General features: G+C 40.1%; 1 protein-coding gene across 3 annotated transcripts in view; it reads right to left on the bottom strand.

Annotated features, from left to right (window-relative positions):
• Positions 1 to 9,366, bottom strand: part of USP47 (ubiquitin specific peptidase 47) — a 79,386-nt gene extending 70,020 nt beyond the window's left edge. For 2 of the 3 annotated variants that reach the window (XM_044425723.1, XM_044425725.1), the window contains exon 1: positions 9,160 to 9,357. In XM_044425723.1, coding sequence (XP_044281658.1) covers positions 9,160 to 9,198 — 39 coding nt within the window. In that variant the 5' untranslated portion in view covers positions 9,199 to 9,357. Of the gene's footprint in view, positions 1 to 9,159 lie in introns of all 3 variants that reach the window. The other variant, XM_044425724.1, reaches the window with a different exon arrangement.
• Positions 9,367 to 18,020: the final 8,654 nt, after the last annotated feature.

Genomic DNA, 18,020 nt, shown 5'->3' with positions numbered 1-18,020 from the left:
CCCCCATTCCCAGCCCAATTCTTTTCAGTCTGGTTGAGGCCCTGAAGTGGTAAGAGTTCTGAAGGACGAGGAGGGGTGAGGCACTGCCAGTTTCTACCAAATCTAGGTGGTGCATCAGTATCTTCCTCATAAGGAGGGGAAAATATTTAGGGGGCTAGAATCATTGGTGCATGAAGGCAATATTTATTTCTGTGCCTCTTCTGTAGCTGAATGCATGGCTATTATCTTCTGAGTTTGGAAGGTTATGGGCAGCCAAATAGGATTGCATCCTTATACAAGCCAAAATGTAAAAACCATTTGTTTCATGATTTGTAATCTTTAGATGTACCCAATACAAAGGGTTTCTGAACCCATTACCAATCCAAGTATGAGCAGTGTATTGACTTTACTTTCTAAGTCATTGGTGGGAAACAAAATCTCTTGAGTATTTTTCTTAATGTCATATAATTTTCAGCAATGTATAAATTTTCATTCCAAATGGGAAAATATCATAGGAATACACAGTAAGAACTTACTGAGGTAGAATAGTTTACACATTTCATTTAAAAATGGCAATTTGCTACATATTTCAATGTCCTATAATTTAGTCAAACAGCATGAATTCTATTTCAGAGTATCTCAAGAGTTAGAACACTTCAGAGAGTTCATGTTCTTGTGTAAAATTAAAACAGCAGGACAAATTGTCATAAAGAATGGTGATCTCTCCAATTCAAAGATATTCCAAATGGTTTTGAATGCCAAAGCAATAAAATAAATATATTTCACAGACAAAACAAAACCAAACCTTGAACACAGACAAAACAAAACCAAACCTTGTTTAATTATGTGGGGCACATACAATACTACCTTCCCAGCAATCCAATTAAAACTGCATTAGGGCATTCCATACCAAAAGTCAAATATAAATGTTTTTATTCAAAAATTATAGAAACTGTTTCCTGAAATGGACATTTCTAACACTTACCCATGCAACTGCTTAAGTACAAAACTGAGTCAATTCTATGATGGATGATTTGAATCATATTACTGAATGCACAGTGTAGAATTCTTTGTACAGAATGGTGAAATCTAATACCCAGAAGCAAAAAAGGGAACTTGTGAAATGGATCTTTCCCTCCTCCCTATCACACAAGCTTGAATGGGGGGATATTCAACACTGTGGATGATATCTTAAGAGATTGCAGTGGAAGAGGAACATTAGCAATATTGGGAGCCTTGAACAAGTGGCACAAGTTTCTTAATGCATCATTTTGGTGCTCTTCCTTCCTGCTACAGCCACCACCCAGAATGATCAGTAGGTATATCAACCTTTTCAAGAGTGTTATAGTTGGGGAGGGGGTACAGGAGGCTGCAAGAATAGGGAAGGAACAGAAGGGACATGTTTATTACATAACCTTCCTTACACTCAATCAGTGCTGGATTTTAACCTATGCTTCTTGTAATTGGCAGTAATAAGGTATGTTTGGAAGTACAGCATTCCTAATGTCAACATATATTTAAAAAGATAACTGACTGGAATATCAATACCAATTTGATACGGAGCCCCAAAATAGTCCTGATGGCCTTATAGAGTTCTGATACCAGAGGCAAGCCAGGTTAGAAGAAAGACATCTGGTAAGACAATTCAGTATCAGTGACTCATCAGTCTATGGAATAATCTCTATCTCTATACATGAGTGCTATACAAACTGGCCTATCACAGACATGTGCAGTCTCAACATCCTTCTGTAACAATGTGAGCAGGAACCACCTTAGTTGTTGGATGGGTCCACATTCCTATTTATAAACAGGGGAACAAAGAAGTTAGTATCTACCTAGCTTTTAGGTCAGCTAACTAGCAAAAATATTTATTTATTTATTTATTTATTTATTTATTTATTTATTTATTTTATTTAAAACATTTCTATGCCGCCCCCATCGCAACAAAGCCTTGGGGCGGCTCACAAAGAATACAGAAAAACATACATAAATAATAATATAACAATTTGAAAGAAAAAAATTAAAAACATTTAAAAAACACCAGTGCATTCTCAGCTAATTTTAAAATCCTAATAATTCAATAATTTAGCAATTAAAATAAGTTTTGAATAAAAAGGTCTTAGCCTGGCGCTGAAAAACAAATAACGACAGTGCCAGGCAGACCTCTCTGGGGAGCACATTTCATAGATGGGGAACCACAGCAGAGAAAGCCCTCCTCCGGGTACTCACCCTCCTAATATCATTCAGAGAAGGTTCCCAGAGAAGGGCATCCGTTGCTGATCTCAAGGGGCGGGAGGGCAAATACTAGGAGACTGCTATGAACTAAGGCCCATTTCCATCATATTATCTTTATCAGTGATATTTTAGACTTAAGTGTTCAGAACAAGGCAAGGCATCACTACCTTTGCCTTGTTTTCAACAGAAGACAATAAAAACAAGAATACCTCAAACTTGTGAGTGAGCATAAAGCATTATTGCCCACAAACTTTGTTAATGCTGAGTGACACACATTACTGATACATACACCCTCTTCTTCCCCCACCACAGCAACACAGGACTGGGACAATGCCATTTTTCTAAAAACTGATCAAATGTTCACACAGATTCACACAGCAATGCTATTTTTAAATAAAACATTTAATTGTTTAAATTATTTCATCTAATCACCAAGAGTGAAGAAAAAAGTATTTCCAAAAAGGATCTAGTCGCAAGTTTTTGAAAGTTAAATATCAGATTTTATATACTAGCCCAGCACATGACTGAGAAAAAACAACAACAGGTGCAGAAATGTCAACCCTGGTTGTCAATAAGCAACATTACTAGAAACACTTATCTGTATGTAAATAAATCTACTCCCTATCTCAAATCTGATAATAAGAAAGAATGTGTACAATGAGATGTTTTCTTTTTAAAATGGCATATCCACTAGAACATGTCAGAAGTAGCTTCTTATATCTGTAAACAGTCATTGCTATGTAAAAAAAAGTAATGTAAAAAAAGAAACTGAAACCACACAGGCTTCTTCATCTACAATTGAGCTAAAACAGGTAATCACTTGAAACACTTGTATACTCTGTAGCCTATGCACTACCTAGCTTCTTTGTGTGCCTAGTGTTTGTTAAAGCTTGGCTGCCTACACAAGTTCAAAGATGAAGATGGAATCATTACTACAATAAAACATTTGTGTGCATCATACCCCAAGTTTTAAAACGTCTAGCTATAAATAATTGTTCTAGTGGGACATCAGATCCTAGAATATCAAGCTATAGAACCTATGAAGGATAATCATGGTATGAACAATTCATGAACCATGCCAATTTTAAGTAGTTAATATTAACATAAAATAAGCTAGTTGAAATATATAAACATGTTATTTATTTTATTTTATTTCATTTAAAAACTTGTTTAGACCATCCCTTGCCAAAGTCTCGGGATGGTTTAACAGTAAGACAAAAAAAACAAAACAAAGCATCCTAATCAATTTCTGACAATAAAACCCATATTAAAATAACAGTCAAACCTTAAAATATTGGGAAAGTAAAAAAGTTTTAGCCTGGCGCTGAAAAGAATAAAGTGACTGATTTAGACATTCAGTGGATGGTATTCAGAGTAACCTTTCCTGCAAACAATAATTCCCATAAGATGCTATTCAATGACCATGACTAAAGATAAACTCACAATCTGCTACTCACTTCAATTGTGAATAATCATTTCATTTCCTGGCCTGATTCTAGTTTTTTGCCTGCACAAAATACTCTATTATTTTGTTGCGCTATATATTAAAAAAATTCAGGGAAGCTGTCATAACATCTTTCTGCTTTTCTTGCTGGGATGGGGCATCGGGGCTGTTTTACAGTTGCTGCAGTCCTTCCTGGAAGAGCAATGTCAGAAGGTGGTGATTGTCTACTCCTCCCATTCAGTGCTGTGGCCACAGGTTTATAGTGTCCCTCAGAGTTCCATCTTGATCACTCCACTAATTAAAAAAATTAGACTTCAAGGAGACACTGAATGTCTGGAATTCCGTGCCTTCAATATGGCAATAATGCCCATCTCTCTCATCTCTTTCCATTTAAATTCAAGAAGACACTTCAAGTTCTAAAGTAGTGCCTCATGTTGCTAACAAAAGAGTAGTCAGGCAAAGGGAAGAGCAAGAAAGTGATTCATCCTGGGTTAGATAGGCTAATACTCCTCTTAAAGACTCCACTTCACAGCCCTGAACTTGGATATCCAGGTTTTGGCAGTAGCTAAGAATGTGTATGCCCAGCTAAGACTAGTGCACCAACCATGTCCATCCCTGGAGATTTCAGTCATAACTCATAGTTATGTCCTATTTGTACTACAACAGCATTCAGAAACTTCAGCTGGTCGAGAAGGCTCTGGCCAGACTATTGGTGCTCAGAGGGAATATATGACACCCTTGTTTCAATGGTTTCAATGTCTACAGCCCATTACTGAACACAAATCTGGCTATTACCTGTAAAACCCTCAAGACTGAGCCAGGCTATTTGAGAGACTTCATTCCCCCATATGAGTCTGATGAGTTTTACAATCTTCAGGAGGGGATCCTCTTTGCCTTATTACCATTAGAGATGCATTCATCCACAACATAAGAGAAGACCTTCCCTGTGGGCTCATCCTAGGCTCTGGAATTCCCTGCAAAGGAAGCCATTCTAGTTCCACTGTGTTTCTGGTGAGAAAATTGATTTGCTGCTGAAGCAGATTTTACTGTGGTCAGTTATTTTTATTGGATGAGTTTTAATGTTTTGATTATAAGAGTTACGTTATGTGCATTTTATTGTTAGTTACCTTCCCAGTAAAAATAGCACTCAAAATATATTAATTGAATAAATAACAGACCATATATATTAGTGGCAGTCTACATGCTTTGTATACAGATGGTTCCAAGTTTATTTCCTAGAGTGTCACATAGCAAATCTGAAAAAGACATTCATCTGCAGGAAAGCATGGAAAGATAATACCACCATACAGAGCACTGCAGACTGGGCTGGGTAGACCAACTGCCTTACTTTTGCTTTATATACATATTGCCCTTGTGAACCCAGATGTGGCCCTTCAGCCCTACTCCAGTTTTCCTATTCCTCTACATTACAAAATCCTTGTATGGTTTACAACTTTAATCTCTGTTCCTAAACCATCCTTAGTACAATTGTTCATCTATCATAGTTATCTAATGCTGTTCCATCCAAAGTTCTTTTCCTGCTAAGGAATAATTCCTTGCATTATTTCATCCAATTTATACAAGTGGACTTCTACCATCCTTGAAGGATTTTTTTTTTTTTTTGCTAGAAAGGCAGGAAATAAAAACATATAATTTAAGACTAACCAAAACATACTATAACTACTTCTAAAGGTTAATGAGTTTAGTAATAGCTTCACTTTGGAATGAATGACTTGCATGACTCAACAGTATCACCACAGGTATTCTTAAATATTAAAAACTCTCCGCTTTCTTTTATATACATGCACCCTATCCTTCCCTCAGTGATTTACTGAAAAGTTTCTTAATAGGCTTTCTCTGAGATTTTGAGCACATGGAATCAAATACAGTGGTGTCTGCAGAATGTCTTTGTAGCATTTAGGTTTTCGTAATTTCTGTTCTGATCAGGCTTACACTCTAGCACTGGTCAATTCATCTTGTCATTTTCATTCCCCAGGTGTTTGTGTTAAATTTTAAAAGTCAATAATTTATTTTACTTCAACACATGGAGCAGAAGCTGTTCAAACTTTAACATATATACTACAAACTAATGCTCAGAGATTAATCGGAAATAAATTGAGTAACGGTATTATTAGTTGTAAGAAACTGTTATTAATTTCTTTCAGTAGTATTTGTATTAGTTATTAAGGGTTAATTTTCTCCTAAGATGTTTAAAATTGAATCAGCATTTCCCAACCTGGAGCCCTCCAGATGTTTTGGAGTGTAATTCTGCAGAAATATATTGTCAATGCATACTGTGCCCTGAAGTGGAAAATCCTTCTAATGCTCAAGTAAAAAGTAATATAGCAATAATTAAAGCTGGAAAGGAAATACTAGTATAAATTGTATTTATCTGTCAGAATTCTGAAGACTGAAAAGCATTTCAAAAGCATCTTACATATCTTCTTAGCCTTTCTCATCATAAAATAAATAATGGATCATACATGTCTCTTGCTTCCCTATCTATATGTAATATGTGCATTTCTAATACATTAAGGATACTACCTGAAGCACAGTTAATAGAAGTTAAACATGCTTAGGGTTATGCTAATTCACAATTCAACTTGCAAAATATTTTTTGTCACCTGGTATGTTCTAGTTCACATAATCTGAATAGCAATCAGTGTATATCATGTTGAACACATATTATAAAATGATAGATTATAATACCAAATTGTAGGTTTCTTCAAAATATGAATTGATGATAAAATTATCCTCCTGCTTCCCCAAAATCCTTTTGTAAATCTGAAAATGTGAAAGTATAAGAATCCTACATAGCTCAAGCTGTTAAAAAATAAGCTTCTGGGTCACTTTAGTACTGAGCAATGATGATCACAGCCAGACTCTGCCATTAATCATTCTACTCTGCAATAGTTATCTACAATTACTGTCAAAGGCCTTCTACTATTAGCCCTTTTGGTTCATGGCCATCATGTGACATTGCACTATTATTATCATCTTTGCTATAATTCAAATGGTATCCATGCATGCCATATATAGTTACAAATATTGCTATATGTAAAACTTTGTAAAGTTATACATGATTAATAGAGGTATTGAGATAGGATCTAATACCTACCTAATACCTATCTTATATATAAAAGTTATTTTACAAATTACAAAACAGGTTGTGCTGAATGTTACTGAGGAAAGGAGTGAGAACAAGGAATACAATTCTGCTGCCCGAAACAGCTGCATCTTTACATGCATAATTTCTGTACGGACTTGCATGTCCATACTGATATAACCAAATTGGTTTGGACAAGTGCATTATTTTAAATATTTTAGGGTCCCTCGGGAGCTATTTAGAGGCACAGGATTGCTTCCTTCCTGAACATGTTTAGGGTTGATATTTCATTACAGCAGGATATTGAGATTATATGCTATACCACTATGTTGTAATTGCCAAGTCTCTCTCACCATCATGATTAGCCAGTATTGGAATAATTGCAGAATATCCGCTACAAGTAAAGATGACAAAATCATAGCTTCAGAGAGGACCTTTAGAGATTCCTACAACCTTAGGGTCATTTCGCATATTTTATTAAGCTGTAAGGTTACACTCACAGGCCAATCTAACATCTAAAGCTAGCACAGAGGTTTTGCAAACTTGGATGAATGCCCCTAATCTGCAAATAATCCATTAGTTATGTATATCTGTAAATTTTTACAGCAATATAATAAAATGTATATTCTCATGTTACTTAAGATATAGCCATTTGCAGAAACATTCATGTAACCAAAATAATAGTGTGAATCTGCCTGTACAAAATAAAAGGAAACTCCTTTCCTTTCTCTTCCACAAAGCATTATAGAATACCCTTGTATCTCTTCTTCAAACCTAATGTTATGAACAAAAAGATGTTGAACTCTTCACAAACTTTTACACAATCCTTGGTAATGTCCTGTCTCATTTCAGAACACAGATGGTTCAGACTGTAAACAGATTTGAAAGCCTGTATTAACTGCGTGTGTGCACATATATCTATACACATAAAAACAGCCAGGCACACTAATTTTAAAACTATGATCATGAGAACTCTTATCAGGAGTGGCTCAATGCCATGTTCAGTCATGGTGGGTGAACTGTCTCTGAAATACAAGTTTTCCACCACTGCTTATGTTCCCCTGTGAAGCACAACTGGAGGGTGCATAGAGAATGAGTACTATTAAATGGATTTTAGTGAGAACTTCCAGCAACATCCAGTAGGACTGGTCACTACTGTCACATAAACTGAATGTGTATCATACAACATGGGTAAGGAGATTGTAAGCTGGAGCTACTGCTGGATGTTGAATGATCTGCCATTGATCAAGGATCTACTCCCAATCATTTAACAATAGAAACAAAGTGACCCCCTCCCCACCCTCAATTATATATCTGAAATGAAGAAAGTGTGAGAGGAATAACTAGGAGTAGATTTTTGTGTGGATTTTTACATTTCTCATACTAAAAGCAGCACACCAAATTCTTGGCCTCCAACTTTTATTCTAAGGATGCAGTCCTAAACATGCACAGACAAAGAAAGGCTCAGCATCCCCAGCAAGCATTTTTACACTTTTTCTAACTAAACAGGAGTAAGACTGGAGCTTAAGTGTATGCCTTTTGCACGTGACTAAAGTTGTTGAATCTAGAGGGTCTTCTAAAAGTAAAGTAAATTCCTTAAACCAAAAGTCTTCTTCTCCTGACTTCTCCTGCTATACAGGAGGGGCTCCATAACAGACAGGTCAATGTGGAAAAGGTTCCTTCAAAGTAGGTCGTTTGACAATTATGGGCCCGAGCAGACAGCTATCTGCTCCAGCTCACCAACCCCTGCTGCTAACCCTACTTAGACAGGCAACTCCTTTCAGCATCACTTAACTGTTCTTCGCACCTGCCACAGAAGCCTTACCAATAATGCAAGCTATCATGGCTATACAGTCCCAGAGGCTCATGATAGCCGTAAGTCTAGAACTTTGCCAACTCGAAGTTTTCCTGGTTGTCACAGGTAAGCGAGAAATTTCCCGAAGAGCCGCCGAAGAAAGGGAAAGGGCCGCTTTGGGTTTTCCTTCGCTCCAGCCTTTCCCCGGAGACAGAGATCTCTGCGACACCTGAACACTCCTGCGCGCCTCCCTCCTGGCGTCCTGCGAGATGTTTTCAGTCTTCCCCCACGCCTTCTGCAGGGCCCTAAGCAGCCAGGCCCGCCTAAAACGCCGAAGCGCGAACTCCCTCGTTCCCACCCAACACACGCCAGGCTCCCACGCGGGACCCTCCGCAACCCCCGGCCCGTCCGGCAGCTCCGCTCCTTGCCCAAGAAAGGCCTGCTACGCCCTGCTACGCCTCCCCCAGCCAGCGCCCTGGCGACAGCTCTTCCACCAGGCCTGCACTGCGCGCACGCATCGGCCCCGTCCGGGTCGCCGCCGCTGCCTTGCCCGCTCGAGGCTCGGCCCGCCTGCTTGCTGCGGGCGCGACCACCACTCACCTCTTTGGGGACCAGCTGGTTCTCCTCGCTGGGCACCATGGCCAGTGGCGCAGCCAGCCCGGGGCCCGCGGCAGGCTGAGGCGGAGAGTCTTCGTCAGCAAGAGGAGCCACCAGATGAAGGAGGAAGAGAAAGGGGTCGCGCGAGGCTCGTCGTCATTATTCTTGTATTATTACCGTCCCCTCCGCCACCTCCTCCTCGCCTTCCCGTCCTCCTTGCTCGCTCGGGCCGTCGGCCGGTCCGTCCGTCCGTCTCTCCCCCACTCCGACGCGCTTCCACTCTGCCACTCAGCCAGAGCAGCAACGCCTCAGCTCCCTCCCTTCGTCAGCGCCAATCAATGGCAAAATGGCCGACGACAGCCTTCTCGCGAGACGTCGGCGGCGGCCGGGCTGGAGTCGTTCCTCACGGCGCCGCCGTTCTACCCTTCCCTTCCCGTCGCGGCCGCACTCGCGCGGGGATCGCCGGCTGCACCTCGGCGCTCCGCCGCTTTCCGCCACAGGCGTGTGGCACCCCTTCTTCCCGAGACAGAGAAAGAGGCCAGCTTGCCCTCGTTTCTAATAAAACAAGCGCCGATATGACAGGCGCCCCCTCGAACTACCGAGCGCCACACGCACCCCCTTTTCCTTGGGTGTGTTCTATTGTGGGCTCTTCTCCCACTTTTTAAACTGACAGGCGCCAATCCTATGCCTGTGCCTTAATCAGATGCCCTATTGATTTCATCGGAATTTACTTCCAGTAAACATGAGTAGACTTGAATTACACGTTTCTCTGAACCCAATGGGAAATGAAGCCCGATCCTATGTATATTACAAACAAACAAATCTGGTACTCAGAGTTCACTGAAGTCTTTACTCCAACTAAGTTTGCTGGCTGAAAGCTGTCACAATTACCTTCAGCTGAATTCACTGTGACTTTCTTGCAAGATGGGATTGAAGTACATGCTTTTTAAAAACTACTAATTAGTGTATTCCGTTTCCAATCCAAGATGATCCTTTCAAAACAAAGGAGTCTTTTAGTCTTTACAACAGACTTTTGGAATATATTGTTTTAAATGTAATTTACTGTGCACATTTCTAAAATGTCCCTTTAATTATTTTTATGTAACACTAGCGTTTGTTTACATTTTAATGTTTGCACTGACATTATCCTATGGCTGCCAGGCAGGCAGAATTTTGACAGCCCAAACCGAAATATATTAATTTTACCAACTCAAGGTATTCATGAGGTATCAGGAAGTCTCCCATCCAAGAAATTACCAGAAAGAAATTATAATTTTAATTGCTTTATATTTCTTTCAAGAGGCAATAACACTGTCAAAAGAACCAATAAAGGCAATTTATCCTTCACGTTTTCATTTGTAGGTAGATAACATGACTGATGCCTCTTGCCTGTATTCATATATAGCAAAATTGACTGGTTAGTCTAGTAATTGCTGATCGTACTTGCTTTCACCATTTCAAACTGAAATGTCAATGCAAATAATGTAAGAATGATTCAAAAGTTCTTCTGTGTCCTGATTGCTTTTTGTTTGCTTCTACTTGAAAACAACATTTATATAAGACCCTACATTATTTCAGTAATAACCAATTAATCTATTTCATCACCAGCTCAGCTGTAAACACTGCTAGCATTCATCCACAAAAAGAGGTATATTTTCCAAATGATGGCTCCTGAGAGACTGATTTTTACCAGGCATTCTGTGCCAAGAAGACAAGTCAATAATTGATTCCAAGTAATGTACCCAGCAAGCTGTAACATTCTTTCCTTGCAGCTGAATGACGCACAGCCAAGTGTGACATTCCTTCCTACCTTTGACAAACATCAAAGAGGGCCCTCTGTCCGGGATCTTACAACAGAAGGTTCAACCAATTAGTGAACATAATCCCAAAGACAGGAGTATACAACAACAGCGCAAATAAGATGAAGCCATTTTTGATCCATATTGCTGTTTTCCTCCTTCGGGCACTGTTGTTAAAGCCAAATTCCCCAGTAATCTTGTACTAAGAATTAAGTCTAGTGGCCTAGAAACTGTAAAGCAAGCCCTGAGCTGTAAAGATTATGCTAGTTATATGAAATGTGCAAAATATTACATGAGGGAGACAATCAACTGGTAAAAGTCTTCAGAATGGATTAAGAATGGTGAGAGCGAGTTAGTGGAGGGATTAGTTATTGCAACATATGGGGAAAAAACCAGAAAGGCTGTAGTCATTTTTGATAAGCAGTTTTGAAAATCATCCTGAGAGTGACATACAAAAAGATTGCGTAATAATTTTCTGAAAATGGCTGTGTTTCTGGATACACAGTTCTTGGATTTTCTAGTTTGATTAGTTCGCCTTTATTTCAGTGTTCTCCAAAAATCAGCAAAACCACAGAACAGTTATTTGTGGTTGATCATTAACACTTGGTTTTAACTGTTAAAGCCTGAGCAGAGCAAAACTATGGCCCCTAGGCGGCATGAGAGTTCCAGCTCTGACCTTAACAAAAATGGCCTGGAGCACCTTCAGACCCCTTTGCTGCCACTGCAGAAGGAAGTGTGCCAGCTGCATCTCTGAAATCTTAAAAAGGACCTGGGAGAAGGGTAGAATAATGGAAGGAAGGGAAGGGAGCAGACTCATGCTGCCACTATATGCCATATCCTGGCAAATCAGAGAGGGCATGCAAAATGCATTACAACAACAAAACAATACACAAAAACAAAAATAACCCCCCAAAATCCACCAAGCTAGGTAGATGCCTGGGCACACAGGTACATTTTCAACTAACCCTCTCAAAGATGGATTGTGATGCACTGCAGAGAGAATTCCAAAAGAGGCACATCGCAAAAGAAAAGCTTTAATCCCGCTTATACCAATGTGGATGGCACAAAGAGCACCAGGGACCCTGATCTCAGTGACTGGACAGGTTGATATGGGGGAAGGAGCTCCTTTGGATATCCTGGTTCCAAGCTGTTGAGGGCCTCATATGCCAACAACATTATCTTTAGCCTAACCTGGTACTATATTGCTAGCCAGTGATATTCTCTGAGCAAGGGTGTTCTGTGACTATTAGCAAAATTGGGTATGTGCACATGAGGATAGACCAGTAGATATAGTAACCTGTAGCATCCTGTGAACATGACTGTTGTGAACATTATTGAAAGCATTATGTCCATAGGTCGAACACAAAAGCTATTATTTTATAGAAGTCGCAATGGGATCAAGCGCAGTATTCCTGGGCATGCAATTTAAAATAAATAGCTAACAGCATAAGCCTATTGGAATGCCTGTCAGCACCCAGACTGTACGTTTATGGGCATTCAGTTCAGAGTGGGAACAGTGGCTGTAGCCTCCTCTGCTTCCCTGTCCTCCTACTCTGCTTTTCATTGCACAGGCTTCCTGGAGTATGAAGGAAGGAAGCTGGCCTCTCCAGCTCCTTTACCATTATTTGAGGTCAGCATTACTAGAGTTATTTAATGCATGATGCCCCTGTAATTTGTAGTGATATATGTATCACCAACTATATTCATACCTATAGTCAAGGAAATTTCTTACATTTCAACATACAAGAATCAAATAACTGCCTATTTTCAGTATTGGCAGTGACAGGTATCATTTCAGGTTTTGTTTTAAAATTATTAAGGATAAACAAGCACAAAATAGGTTGCTATTACTAAGGGAATTTAATCCTCCAAAGGAATGTAGTGCAAGTTACCCCATTTATATTGTGCTTTAATTATACTTTGTACTTACAGTCAGAATTTGGAATTGTAGCTTACTGTTTTTGCACAATCTACACTTTGCTCATAAACTTTAAGAGTGAATCAAACTAACTTCGGTTGGTGTAGAAAGGGGAGTGATTTCTCTTCCAGTGACAGATTCTACCTTTAAAGCATTGTAGTGCTTTGCTAAAGTAGAGTTTCAAATCAATTGTGAAGACACGCTGAAACAGACACGGCACCTGTTGCCACATTCTGCAGACCTCTTCATGGTCCTTTTCCACTCCCTGAAATCAGGTATGATAGTGTAGGACAACTTCATAGGAGCTTGTGAAGACCTGTTTACACACTAGCTTCTGTGGTTTCATATGCTGGGGTGGGAAAAAGAGATTATTGTAGGCAGCTCTTATCACAACATTTAATATTTGTATTTAAGTGTGTGTGTGTTGGGAAGGGAGGGGCAGAATGGCTCTGATCTTTGCTTTTAAACTGCTGGTTTTTATCAGTTTTAAACCTGCTTGAAATATTAGTATTTTCTTGTGTAAGCTAAGTTGTGGGTGCTGTGCCTTCAAAAGCAGCCTAAAAAACTTATATAATTATATAAGAAGCCATCACGTTTGTAATCTCAGTAGGTATGAACCAATCGTATTTGTGCAATATCTTGTCATGCAGTAGAACTCTGATGTCTTTATGTAGCTCTAGAAGATATTTTGGAATTACAGAGAATGGCCTGTTGCGGACTTATCTGATGCAGTCTATCTGGAGGGAGAGGTTTCTTCTCAATAAGAAGAAACCTCTACCTGGAGGAAGATTGCCTAGCAACAGTAACACACGCATTGGTTACTTCCCGGTTGGATTTCTGTAATGCGCTTTACGTGGGGCTGCCCTTAAGGACAGTCCGGATACTTCAGATGGTTCAAAACAGAGCTGCCAGGATGCTGTCAGGGACTGGGCCTTAATCTCACATAACCCCAGTCCTCTTCCAGTTTCACTGGCTTCCCATCGAAGTCTGGGCTCAATTCAAGGTGCTGGTTATTACCTATAAAGCCCTAAACGGCTTGGGACCAGGATACCTAAAGGAATACCTCCTTCCCTATTTGCCCTCCCTCCCCCTGAGATCAGCAGCAGAAGACCTCCTCCGGGAACCCTCTGTGAAAGACATTAGGAGACAGAGTACCCGGAGGAGGGCCTTCTCTGTGGTGGTGCCCCGTCTATGGAATGCGCCCCCCAGAGAGGTCCGCCTGGTGCCGTCATTATACTGTATGTTTTTCGGCACCAGGTTAAGACCTTTTTATTTAATCAATATTTTAACAGGTTTTAATATTGGATTTTATTACCATATTTTAATTGCAGTCAGAGTGGGTCGTTAATTTATTTGTTATACTGTTATGTATTGGAATGTTATTTGTGGAAGCCATCCTGAGGCTCTCGCAAAGGACGGCATACAAATATCTTAAATAAATAAATAAATAAATAAAATAAAAGTCAATGTCTTGTGTCTTGCTTAAAAGAGTCTCATGTCTTGTTTTAGAGAGCTGCATGGCTTTGAGGGGAAGGGATGATCAAATTACAGAGGGAGGGATATGAAGCCCCAGTAAAACCAACAAATACTATTTATCCTTTCACTTCTACCATGCCCAACCTTAGTCAAAATATGCTCTTCCATATCTTTTAAAAACAAATGCCTCTGGCAGGGGCAGTCATAAAAGGTCCTGCTGTATTTTGAGTATGGACTCTGGGATCTACAACAGGGACTGGTCTCCAACAGGTCTACAGTATTTTTAATTATTTTTAAATATCTTTCTTCCTGTTCAGTTGCTGTAAACTTTTCTGCTAAAAGTTCCTTTCTAATATTTTAATCATTTTTTACTATGATGGCTAAAAACTTTGCTGGGAAATGCATTTGCAAGTACTAGTTATATCTTCCTTCATGATTACAGGCCTAAACCTTTTCCAATCATCCAATTCCTTCAGGGAATTATTATTACCTTGTTAGCTTCAGAATTCATCAGCATTTGCAAGCTATCCATGTTTTCTACAACTGGTTTCTAATATTGCTCTCAGGATCACAAGCATTCTGATATTGGCCAGTAATGTTAACTCTTTGCTCTATTACAAGATTAATATCATCTATCAGTTCCCAGAGAGGATTAGGCTAAATTGCAAATACTACCAGGAAATTAAAAAGGGAAGGCGGGGTGGGGACAGGGAAGAGAGATGAAAATGTGCTGGTTAGAAGGTCTTTTATTAACTGTGCCTCCTTTAACTTGGTTCTCTATCATGTGTATCTTGTTTTTAAATGTTGAACACTTATACCGATGAAGCCAGCCTAAACAAATACATCAGGGACATGCTGACCTTTTCCTGCACTTTTGGAAATCTTGTTTATCAGTTGCTCCACGCAATCCATGGCTATAGGCTTCATTCTATTGCATGGAAAGGGAATCAAAAATGGTGACAAATGGCGTATGCATTTTGACAGGGATTCTCATGAACACACACACCCTTTTCGGGTGTTCAGATTACTCAGGTGATGGGGGAGAACGGAGACAAGCAGCTTATTTGCATAGAAAGCTTTCCCCAGTAGAAAAGCCTCCCCACTCATGGATGGATACAGGGAAGGTACTATTTGCAATTTTCCTCTCTGTCCCTTGTTGCATGAATAACTTGAACACCTGAGTAAGACTCATGTTACAAGTTGTTCTGCTCCATCTCATGGCCATTTGTTTTTGGGGTGCTGCCAAATTTTATCTTGCTCCCCATGTTTTTTAACATGTGAAGGAAGTAATCTAGAGTTTGGGACTGAGATGTCATCAGTATGTAGATGAGACCTACTCCGTATTTCTATCTGTGCTTCTCTGGAAAGCTGTCAAACTCATGAACCAGTGCTTGGGGGCTGTTTTGGGGTACATTGAGATAAATAAGCTGAAACTTGGTAAGGACAAGATAGAGGTGCTGTGGGTTGGGCAACCAAGCATTATGGAGGGAGGTTTACCCCTCCAAAAAAAAAAAAAAAACCAAAAAAAGATCAAGTGCATGTTCTGGAAGTCCTGGACTCTGTACTAACTAGGAAAGTCCAAGCAGCTTTGGTGCGCAGGGGTGTATTTTGCCAGCTTAGGAGAAGGAGGACATTGCTTGGTTATCCATGTCCAGGCTGCACTACCAAAATGTGCTGTTCATACAGCTGCCTTTGGAGATGGTCTGGAAACTTCAGCTAGGGCAGAGCGTGTTCATGCAAGTGCTGGAGGGGACAAGACTCAGGATCTGTCTTCCCCTGATGGAAGGAAGGGCTTTGTTCACAGAAGCACCTCCCGCGGATTTGGAGGATCTCTCCTCTGTACCACAGCCCACCTCATTCAGCAGGGTCTCCTGACCCTCTCTGTGTTTCAGGGGGCATGAGAAGAAGAGCCAGGGAAGTTAGGCTAATTTCCACAGCCCAGTTGTATGTGTCTACGTTCTGGAGGGCCTGAGGGAGTTGTAAGTCATGAGGTTAAGGGGAAATGAAATGGGGAAAGTACAGGCTGTGATAATTATATTAAATCTTAAACCTGTTTATAGAATTGTTAGTGACTGCTGAAAAAGCAGTATACTGTTCAAAAACCTCTTGGGATTGGTGAACTATTTAACATCTGGAGTGGGATAAAAACCCATAGTCTCAATTCAGGTCATAGTCTTAATGCAGTCTCTTTTGCACAGAGACTGGCTTTCTTCTATTCATGCAGAAGGCAATCGCTAACAGACTACCACCTATATCATCTTGGGCAGGTATACTGAATTAGCAATATATTCCTATTGAAATGTATCCTAATATGAAGGGTCAAATGAAATGTGATGTAGGGAATCCATAAGTATTTCCCTTAAAGAAAGAAACAAATAAAAAAAATAATGGGATGGAAAGAACAGAAACAGAAACATTTAAGTCCTTAGATTAGGATGAGATAAGGTTAGGTATTGCCTCATATTCTCTGCCCTGTGAAAATAAGCATACAATAACAGGACAAATGGCAGGCATGGTAAATTTTAATGGGTAAAAAGGCGGAGAAAAGGTCTACATCCTCATCTGCCAACATTTTTGACCCATTTCATCCACCAGCACCTCTAGCTGCTATTAACAACTTCAGAAAACATGGAGCTCTATTAGTTTGAATCTGAAGTCCCAATTGGCCATTAACGAAAGAGTTAAAACCAATGTGAGAGGAAGACTGCACTCCTTCACATCTGTAGCCTTCAATTCAGGAGGGTGACGGTCTGAAGAGGAAAGCCTCTTGTATCCATGGCACAAGTAAGAATGCTGAAAAGGCTCTGTTCTGGCTCGCCTGGAGAGCCTCCAGGGATACACAAGGTTCTCCTCCTCGAAATATTGCCCTCCAGGAGTGGAGGCTGGAGTGCCCATTTCTCTCCCATATTGATTTTACCGTCTTTTCTGAATGCATGAATAGGGCTTAAGTCTCACTCTGCTCAGAGCAGCTTACTCTCAAATAAGCATGCACAGGACTCTTGCCTAGAAATGTGTGCCTCACTGAAGTCAGTGAGATTCACTTCTGAAAAAAATATGCATAGAACTGAGTTGCATAAGTTTCCCTTTACAGATTAATAGTTTGCTGGCAGACTGTAGTTATCTCTGAGTCCTTCCTTGCTGTTTGGGGAATATAGTACAGTAAATCTCTCTTCACTCGAAAGTGAAGCAATCAAAGGTAATTTTGAATTTACAGCATGTCATTGGGAGGAACAGAAAATGCTCAGCCAGTAATATTCCAGGTTTCCCACTGCTTCTTACGCAAGACTTACTTCTGAGTAGTCACTGGCAGGATCAAACTGCACACCTCCACATTATGCCTTTGTGTTGCTAGTGTATCGGCTGAGCCAGTGTGGAGTACTGGTTAGGCACCTCCTTTGCAGGCAGACTTCCCACTTTCAGTCCCCAGCATCCCTAGGGAGAGTTGGGAAAGACTTCTGCTGAAAACCCAAAGCAGCACTGCCACACAGTGATGATATTGTTAGATGAATGACTGGGCTTCTAAAATTGGGCTTCATTTTACTTCTAAAATGACTTTCTATATTCTGGTGTTGGATGAGAGGAACCAAGAAGACCTGAATCCAAGTCACCACTCATTTACTAAACTTACTAGGGAACATTGTGCCAGCCACATTCCTCTCTGAATTGAACCT

This window comes from Varanus komodoensis, unplaced genomic scaffold, assembly GCF_004798865.1.
Source record: "Varanus komodoensis strain SLA01 unplaced genomic scaffold, ASM479886v1 scaffold16, whole genome shotgun sequence".
NCBI classification, from domain to species: domain Eukaryota; kingdom Metazoa; phylum Chordata; class Lepidosauria; order Squamata; family Varanidae; genus Varanus; species Varanus komodoensis.
Note: the sequence above shows the minus strand (reverse complement) of the source record. Positions and strands in the feature narration are given on the sequence as shown.